The sequence below is a fragment of the Bos indicus x Bos taurus genome, chromosome 25 (assembly GCF_003369695.1).
Source record: "Bos indicus x Bos taurus breed Angus x Brahman F1 hybrid chromosome 25, Bos_hybrid_MaternalHap_v2.0, whole genome shotgun sequence".
Classification (NCBI taxonomy): domain Eukaryota; kingdom Metazoa; phylum Chordata; class Mammalia; order Artiodactyla; family Bovidae; genus Bos; species Bos indicus x Bos taurus.
In genome coordinates this window covers 32,289,897-32,299,755 of record NC_040100.1, presented here as the reverse complement: position 1 = coordinate 32,299,755, position 9,859 = coordinate 32,289,897, and the positions used below count along the sequence as shown (strand labels likewise).

At 46.0% G+C, this 9,859-nt stretch overlaps 1 protein-coding gene across 2 annotated transcripts in view; it reads right to left on the bottom strand.

Annotated features, from left to right (window-relative positions):
• Window positions 1–5,483: 5,483 nt before the first annotated feature.
• LITAF (lipopolysaccharide induced TNF factor) overlaps window positions 5,484–9,859 on the bottom strand; it is a 37,524-nt gene continuing 33,148 nt past the window's right edge. The window contains exon 4 of one of the 2 annotated variants that reach the window (XM_027526761.1): window positions 5,484–8,339. In XM_027526761.1, coding sequence (XP_027382562.1) covers window positions 8,231–8,339 — 109 coding nt within the window. In that variant the 3' untranslated portion in view covers window positions 5,484–8,230. The remainder of the gene's footprint in view (window positions 8,340–9,859) is intronic. The other variant, XM_027526760.1, reaches the window with a different exon arrangement.

Below are 9,859 nucleotides of genomic sequence, written 5' to 3'. Positions count from 1 at the left end.
ATGATAAGGGTTTTTATTTTCCTCCCACTTTAATTTTAGACATGAACAAGAAATGCAGATTATGGCTTAGAAAATAACCTTAAAGAGTTGTTAGGGTTCTTGCCTCCCCGGCTCTCTCTGCTGGGACAGCTCCCACCCCTCCCATGCCCAGAACCAAGCAAAAGAAACATCCCCACTGAAAGCAAAAAAGTAGTGAAAGTGTTAAGTCACTCAGTCGTGTCCGACTCTTTGCAACCCTATGGCCTGTAGCCCGCCAGGCTCCTCTGTCCATGGGATTCTACAGGCAAGGATATTGGAGTGGGTAACCATTCCCTTCTCCAGGGGATCTTAATCCAGCAATCAAACCCGTCTCCTGAATGCAGGTGGATTCTTAAACATCTGAGCCGCCAGGGAAACCCTAGAACTGATTGTCAAGTGTTTCTCACTTTCCCTTTTCTCCACCAGACTCTTATCGAGGATACTCGGGTTCGAGGGGACCGTGGGCAGGCGCCTGGGAGAACCCTGTGGCCCTCTGGGCCAATGGGACATTTTCTACTGACCACACTTGGCCAGAATCCACCCACTTACTCGAAGCCAGCCTTGCCCTTCCTGGTATCAAGGGGAAATCTGGAGACAGGAGCTAGAGAAAATGGTTAGGTTTCATTCTTCCAAAGAAAATGGAAGGCATCCAGTGATTCTACCCAGAGAGGGAGACAGAACAAATGAAATCACGCAAAGACACAGAACAGAAATGAACTTTCCTAACACAGCTTTCAGACTCCTCTGGCATTGAAACATAAAGGCTGCCCCCTGGGCAGAAGGAAACATCAGAATGACTGGATAATTTGCGAGGATGAGGTGCCCTTCCCCCACGAGTAAAATCACTACAGTCGGCTATTTTCCTCCACTTTTCCCTCCTGGTTTGTAACAGGTTGGAAGTGTTAGGTTTTCTTATTTGATGTCTCTCTCTCCCCCTCTACCATCAGTTCCATGAGGCAGAGGTCAGTGCTCCCACCCCGCCCTTTACTATTTCCCGTGCTGGGCATACGGGTAAACAAAGGACCAACAGCTGAACCTCTCAGAGGCCACACAGAGGAGCCGAGATGCACCATCCACCCCTCCTCCTCTTTCAGGCTCAGTGGGAGTGAGGCAGGCGGTAGATGGGTCCCCCCAGGGTAAAGTGGTGGGAGATTCACCCGCCGTGGTCTGAAACTCCAAGATGAGACTAGCTGGACAATTACGGGAGAAGGCCAGGCCCTGTCCAGATCACGTAAGTCTCTTTCCTGAAGTCAGGAGACCTTCCCAACCACACACACACAGAAAGGCTCCTTGGAGACCAAAGGGGAGTTGTGTCAAGGGACGTTCCACCCAGAGGCCTTTTTGGTCGGATCCATCTTGGCTAAGAGATGCGTGCGCACACATGGGAGGATCCTGAGATATAGAAAATATGGGAAGTGAGCCAGGCAAACCAAAATGATTAACCAAAGGAAACCCGGAAGAAATACCCCATAAAAGTGATTCAAGCTGCCACGAGGGCACGACTCTCTCCCCCCAAGTCCGCTCGTGTGCCATCTACATGTACTGCACTTGTTTCTCCCCTCTTAATAAATACTTTACTTTGCTCACTACTTCCCGTCTTTTCTGCAGGAGCCAAAGGGCCAGGGCCCTTGTCGCTGACCACCAACCAGGTGCTTTCACCACAGCAACCTGGCCTGTCTCTGGCTGGGAAGCCAAGCCTCGCTGCAAGCTGAGGCCACCCGAGATCACGAGTGCCAGAGGACCGAGTGGGGTTCAGGTCGGCTGAGGATCCGGGGCAGGCCAGCCCAGGGCGCAGGTCTTCTTGCTCCAAGTCCAGCTCTGTCGCTACCTGGCTGCTCCAAACAGTTCACGCTGCAGGACAGAGCACAGTTCTCCAGGCCAGAGCAGTTCCAAATGGTAGTCTAAGCCAGAAGCGGCTTTACGAAGCCATTGGGGGAATTCCCCAGTGGGCCAATGGCTAAGACTTTGTGCTCCCAATGCAGGAGACCTGGGTTCAATCCCTGGTCAGGGAACTAGATCCCATATGCTGCAACTAAGAGTTCACACACCACAAGCAAAGATCCTGAGTGCTGCGACTAAGACTCGGAGGCAGCCAAATAAATAAATAAATATTAAAAAAAAAAACAAACTTAAAAAAGAAGAAGCTCTCAGGCAGTTGCTCAAGAAGTTAAACTGAACTACCATATGACCCAGCAATTCCAACCCAAAGAGAACTGAAAACATATACCCACACAGAAAACTGCCAATAAATGTTCCCAGCGGGCTTATTCACAATCACCAAAATGTGATAAAGAGACAAACAAAACGCAGCATACCCCTACGATGGAGTACTATTCAGCCACTGGAAGGCACGAAGCCCTGAGTACATGCTACAGTGTGGATGAACTTTGAAAACGTGACACCTGTTAAAGAAACCAGATGTGCATGGTCATGAAGTGTGATTATGTCTATATGAAGTATCCAGAATAGGTAATTCCAGAGAAACAGAAGCAAATGGGTGGTTGCCCAGTGCTGGGGCAGGAGGAGTGACGAGATACTGCTTAATGGGTATGGAGTTTTCTGTTGGGCTGATAGAAATGCTTTGGAACTCGATATAAAGGTGGTGAGTTGCCCAACACTGTGCATGCACCAGGCGTCACTGAATTATACACTTTAATGTTACATGACTGGAGGTTTTGATTAACATATACACACTACTATACATAAAACAGATCATCAAGAAACCCACTGTATAGTATAGGGAGCTCTACTCAATACTCTGTAAAAGCCTATATGGAAAAAGGCTCTAATTCTTTTTCAGATCAGATATATGCATAACTGAATCATTTTGGTGTATGCTGGAAGCTAACACGATTGTTGTACACAATATACACAACTATATTGTGTTGTACACAATATACACAACTATATTGTGTTGTACACAACTATTGTAACACAAGAACTGTAAAGCAACTATTCTCCAATGTAAAATGTTTTTTAAATGTTACATGAATTTTAGCCTAAAGGAAACAATAAAGAAGCCACTGGAAAATGGTACTGAAGAACCTATTTGCAGGGCACGAACAGAGACACAGACATAGAGAAGAGACACAGAGAGGGAAGGAGCAGGTGAGACGAACTGAGAGAGCAACACGGACACATGTACACCATCACGTGTGAAATAGACAGCTATCAGGAAGCAACTGTATAGCTCAGGGGTCTCAGCTCGGTGCTCTGTGACGTCCTAGAGGGGTGGGATGTGCTGTTGGGAGAGAGGTTCAAGAGGGAGGGGATACATGTATACTTATAGCTGATTCAAGTTACTGGCAACAGCAACCAACACAACACTGTAAAGCAATTATCCTCCCATTAAACATAAATTTGAAACAACAGCAACAAAAAGCCAGGGAAGTGTTGGCAGGCAGGGCAGTGCTGGGTCGAGGCTCACGCTTTCCAGGCAGGGGTATCTGGCATCCAAGCTGTACAATTCCTTGGATACAGCAGAAGTCAACTGATGATACATGGATACGTACGGCTGAGCCCCTCTGCTGTTCACCTGAAACTACCACAACATTGTTAATTGTCTCTACCACCAATACAAAACAGTTTTTAAAAAATGATACATGAAAACCACAGATGTGCCAGACTAGAGGTTCCCAGGTGTTGCCCTTGGCACTCACTTTGCACTGTGACTCCCCCCCCGTAACAGAGCATCTCCCCAGGACAGACCACTCCATGTCCTCTGCCTGCCTCTTGTCTGTAGAGAAACTTTAGCCAAGGAATACATTTAATCAGAGAAGTGAGAAAGCGCAGACACACAAGAAGAGTCGAGCAAGACAAAATAGCAGTAGTGAAGCCCTTAAACAAGTCAAGGGCCTTTAGTTTCTCAAGGGATATCGGTAATATTCTGAGCCATACCCTTTGAGGTGTTTTGCAGACCCTAAAACCCCCACGGGGTGAAAGAAGTTAACTGCAGGATGACCAGACAGCAGCGATGACATAAGCTGCTCCAAATTACAAAATTCTGAGAACTGGCCTCAAGCAAACGCTGGCACACTGACCCTGGAATTTTGTACCTAAAGCAATCAAGATGATGTTCCTCAGGCCACGGCACCACCAGCTTCAAGGCGATTGTGGGAATGGACTACTGTTCTGCATATAGCTCCGCTCCCACCTGTGCCTCTCTGAAACTCCCCTTTCAAAGCTCTTGTCCCGATCAACAGCGGGGAGTTGGGTTCTTCTTGAGCAACAAGCAGCTAAACCTAAACCCAGTAGTATTCTCACACATACACAGCTATATAAACACAGGGTGTACAATCCTGTGTTCTCTGAAGACACCGACACGGCACACACGGGCTACACTGAGTTTGCCCACTTGAGAGACCAGGTACGAGGAGATCACTGAGACAGGGCAGTAAGAATAGCCTAAGTGCTGGGACTTCCCTGGGTAAAGGATCCAGCGGTTAAGATTCCATGCTTCCATTGCCAGGAGCAAGGGTTCCATCCGACTGGGGAACTAGGACCCTGCAGGCTGTGAGGCACAGCCCCAAAATCCAACCAAACGAACAACAACAAACGAAGAGATATTATCTGAATAATAAAGAAATGAGCTGCCAAGCTATGGAAAGACGTAGAGAACCTGAAATGCATATTCTTCAGTGAAAAAGGCCGCTCTGAGAAGGCTGATTCCCGTGTGTATGTTTCCAGCTCTACGACAATCTGGGAGAGGCAAAGCTATAGAGCCAGTAAGAACAGTGGCTGGGGGCTGGGGGAGGCGGGCAGGAACAGGAAAGTTTTTAGGGAGTAAAATCACTCTGTATGATCCTGAGATGGTGGATACAGGTCATCCTACACTTGTGCAAACACAGAGAACGTACAACAGCGAGACTGACCCCGATGCCCGCAACGGATGCCGGATGACGATCACGTATCAGTGCAGGTTCATCAGTTGTAACAAATGTGGGGGATGTTGAGAATGGGGGAGGCTATGCATGGGGCAGGGAGTACATGAGAAATCTCTGTATCTTCAGCTCAATTTTGCTCGAACCTAAAACTGCTCTAAAAAAATAACCTGAAAGAGTAAAAAAATTTAAAAAAAGGTATTTATATGTGTGAACACTTTTCCTCAAACTGCAGAGAACAGTCACAAAACAGTTAAATGCACTCGACTGTACACTTGGCCATGAACTTTTTTCTTTCTTTTTTTTTTCCCAGTCTTTCCAAGCCTCAGATTCTTGTTTCTTTAACATTCTTCAGACCTAAGAAAAAAAAGAAAGAAACCTCCGGGTTTCTCTCTTTCATCGCCCTTGCTGGATCTACTTTCAATTCACTCGTGCGCCCATGAAAAACAGACGACTCATTGTAAACATCTGAGTCATAAATACAGGAGATAACTTTAATAGGATCCAAAATGCAAATCAGAATTTTGTAAGTAAAATTCCAACGTCTACACTTACTCCTACACAGAGATCTTGGAGCCCAGAAAGTCAAAGCAGGACTTTAATATCCCAAACACGGAAGGCTGTCGCTGGGGAGAAAACCGAAGCCAAGTTTGTGTGTGAGTGTATGAAGCCACATTTTATAAATAGTTCAGGGCCCCATAGAAGTGTTCTCGGTAGCAACTGCAGAGCCAGTTGTCCCAGAGAAAACATTTTCATGGGTAATGCTGCGGTCGGCCAGGAATGAGTCACGTGCTCTAAGCTGGCTAAAACAGATGCAATAAACTGATTTCTTTTTGTTAATAGGACACAAACCCAAACTTGCATGTACAAGGCCTAGATGGACTCAAGGTATACAAACAAGATATACAGCCATTCAGGGTTTGAAATTCATACAAATTCTTCTTTGAGGTCCAAGTAGATATAAAATAAAGCTCTTGCAATAATTGAATGTGATGCAGTGCTTCCAACAGATTCCCAAGTCCCCAACAAACAGGGCAGCACAAAATAGTCTTTTAATTTGTTAAAAATATACAGATAAGCCTGTACTTAGAACGATAAAATGGAATGTCTACTGAACACGCCAAGTGCCAGGCATCCGATGTTATTTTTCAAGTTCTGCAGACTATATATGTTACAGTCCTTGAAATAGGGCTGTTGTTTTGAAGATTTTGAAGACTCTGCATATGTAATGGATAACAGTTTGAGACAATTTATATGCCACCATCTGAGCAAAACTGCTAAATATGCATGGCCTTCAATTTTGTCAAGAGAAAGAAAAATACACGCTCATGATTGGGGTGAGTGGCAATTTTTCAAAACCAGAAGTTAGGGTTTAAATTGATAAAAGTCGTACGGCAATGACACAATTTACCGTCACCTTCCAAAATGAAGTTTTATCACCAGGTAGGAAAAGAGGGGATGACATTCATAGTCCTGGCGAGTTACAATGCCCTCCTTCTAGCATCTCACATCTACCCCGATCAATTAACAAAGCATGTTTTGTTCGGAGCATGAATGAGAACAGCTTCCTTCTGTGCATCTTATTAAAACTTGAAAGCTACGGCTTGCTGCCACTAATGATGTTTACTGGGTTCCAACGGCCTCATGTTCAAATCTGACTCACTAGCCATCCACCCAACTCACCATCGCTCATGTTGACATCGCAGGATATTCAGCCAGTCTGAAGTTTTCTATCATGAAGGACTTTGTACTGTTATGGAACAAATAAAGGCTCTTTGTAACAACAGCTGGAAACACAACATAAGACCTTTCTTCACATGGCAAGAATTGATAAATAGTTCACGGAGTGAACCAAAGACTTTATTTTTGAAAAGCAGAGAACAAAGTACTATGAAGTATATCTATAGTCATTGCAAAAATAATTACTGGAAGTTTCAAAACGTTAAATGAATAAGCTGAATCAATGGGTTATGACTATAGTTTTCACCCAATATACAGATTTTTGATCAATGTCTAGGCTTTGATTTCTACACAGTATTATTCACATGCATTCCTTGTGCCTATTCATTATCAAAACGGGGACTCTTGAAAGTCCAGCCCGGCTTTGTCTTGATTTCAAAGATGACACAGCAGCGAACTGAGAACTCTAGCTTGCTGCTTCAGTCCTAGGAATCATGTCTTCCGATGTTATACAAACAAACTGTATTTCTGAAAAATAAAATCCAGACTTCAGAGGCCTTTGAAACAGTCGGGTCCCCACGCTTTTCAGCACCATGGTACCCAGACGTGCTCAAACGTGCTTTGTCTTTCCAAACATCCATTAGGAACCCCAAAAGGGCCCAACTTTAATGAGTTCCATTATAGAGGTTTCTAGGAAACACACTAAACCCAAGAAAAGGCAGTGGATGAAATTATCCATTACATTTCCTGTTAAGGCAAAAAAAAAAAAAAATAAGTGAGTGTGCACTGGCAAATAGGAAGATGATACCAGTCATATGGTTATGGATAATGGTTCTGTAAGTCCCTTCTTTCAAAATTATGCTCAAAGGTGTTTAAGACCAAAAGAAGGTCACAAAAAGTGTTAATATAAAAAACAATCACTCTACCAGAAAAAAGCCCTTCATAGAAAGTGGCTGAGGATCTGGTCCCAAGAAGGCAGATCAGTGATAAGATCCAGCCTTCTATTTCTAGCCTGCGTTTATGACCTCATGGCTATGTGGGTGTGAATAACCCCTGCTTGTACTTAGAGACAAATTAAGAAATTAAAGTGAACTCATGTGCTATTTAAAAGCCTGCAGCTACAGAATCTGAGAGCCAAGCCCTTAGTCTATAAGGTTTTTGTCATCAGAAGTGGAAACAGATGGCTATGGTGGTAGGCACTAAAGGTTGGTTCAGCCGTACTGGGGCCAGAACAGTTTCAAAGTAAGGCAGTCTGGGGCTTCTGATTTGGAGACCACTGAGAGAAAGGCCCACTGAGGCAAGAATAGAAGCCAGCCAGTGGCAAATCACCAGAAGATACTCAGACGGGACAACGATCACAGTAAGATGGAATGACTTGGGGTCACGGTCAGGGGGAGGAGGGAGACAGAAAACCCTGGACCCAGCACTCAAGGAGAATGTCTTTGCATGTCTGTGCACGACTCCGAGCAGTCATTTCTGGGGTTTGGAGGTGTGTGATTTTTGCGATATTTTCCCCCCAAAAGAAGACACGAAGGTGGAGCCCCTGGAGACACGAGACCACCAAGGTAGAGCCTTCACCAGGAGCAGGGGCTGGGTGAAGAGTCGGAGAGGCCTTCCTGCAGCACACGGCTCCCTTCAGGCCTGGCTGAGTCCTACAAACGCTTGTAGGTGCCCAGGAGAGCTTTGCAGTTGGGACAGTGGTGGTCCACGTCCTGCAGGGCGTCCACACAGAAAGGGATGAAGCAGCAGCCTGCGATGCACCTGGAACAAAAGAGGCGACACACACGGCGTGTTACTGTGATCTGGACGGCAGCCGTCAAACAGCACGTGCGTGCGTGCTCAAGCTGTGTCGGGCTCCGAGACCCCAAGGACTGTAGCCCACCAGGCTTCTCTGGCCATGGGATTGTCCAGACAAGAATATTGGAGCGGGTTGCCATGCCCTTCTCCAGGGGGTCTTCCTAACTCAGGGATCAAACCCGTGTCTCCTGGGTCCCTTGCATTGGCAGGGGGATTCCTTACCACTGAACCTCCTGGGAAGATATGTCAGAGTCCTAACCCCTGGAACATATGAATGTGGTCTTATTTGGAAAAATGGGTATTTGCAGATGTAATTAAGGATCTCAAGATAGGATCTTCCTTTATTATGTCGGGTGGGCTCCTTAAACTCAAAGACTGGGGTCCTGATAAGAGAAGAAGACACACAGAAATACAGAGAGGTGAGACTTCCCTGGTGGTGCAGTGGATAAGAATCTGCCTACCAATGCAGGGGACACGGGTTCCAACCCTGGTCAGGCGAAGATTCCATATGCCATGGGGGAAGCCCAAGCGCCTAGAGCCAGTGCTCCGCAAAGAGAAGCCACCACCATGAGAAGTAGCAGCCTTCGCTCACCGCAACTAGGGAAAGCCTGTGTGCAGCAACAAAGACCCCATGCAGCCAGAAATAAAATTAACTAATTAGTAAGAAAACTCTATCATACTAAATATTCAAAAGAAGAAAGAAATACAGAGAGAGAGAGACAAAGCCCATGGAAAGACAGAGGCAGAGACAAGAGAGAGATAGCCACAGCCCAGAACACCTGGACTTCCAGAAGCTGGAAGAGGCAAGGATAGATTCTGCCCTTAGAGCCTTCTGAAGGAGCGTGGTATCTTGATTTTGGACTTCTGGCTTCCAGAACGCTAAGTCCCTTCAGTCGGGCCCCACTGTATGAGACCCTAAGGACTGTAGCCTACGAGGCTCCTCTGTCCATGGGATTCTCCAGGCAAGAATACTGGAGAAGGTTGCACGCCCTCCTCTAGGGGATCTTCCCAATCCAGGGACTGAACCCATGTCTCTTACATCTCTGGCATTGGCAGGTGGGTTCTTTACCACTAGTGCCACCTGGGAACCTTCCAGAATGGTGAGAGAAAACAATTCCTTTTGTTTGGAGCCATCAGGTTTATGGTAATTTGTTATGGCAGCTCCAACTCTCGCCAAGGCTGTCACAACAGACAGACTGTCCTGGGCGTATTATCAACTCTTCGGTCACTGGGGCATCTTTCAAAGTCTTAGATTGCAATCGGCAGACTTCTCTTACAAAGGGCCAGGGAGAATGTGTTTCAGGCTACACGGGTCTTATTCTGTCACTGAAGCGTGAAAGCGGCCACAATCTGTTCATAAAGGGCGTGACATGTTCCAATAAAACTTACAAGGGGCTGGATTTGGCCCCTGGACTGTAGTTTGCTGACTTCTGTCTTGGAAAACTGATCGTTTTTCCATACAGAGAAGCTGCTTCTCACAGCAG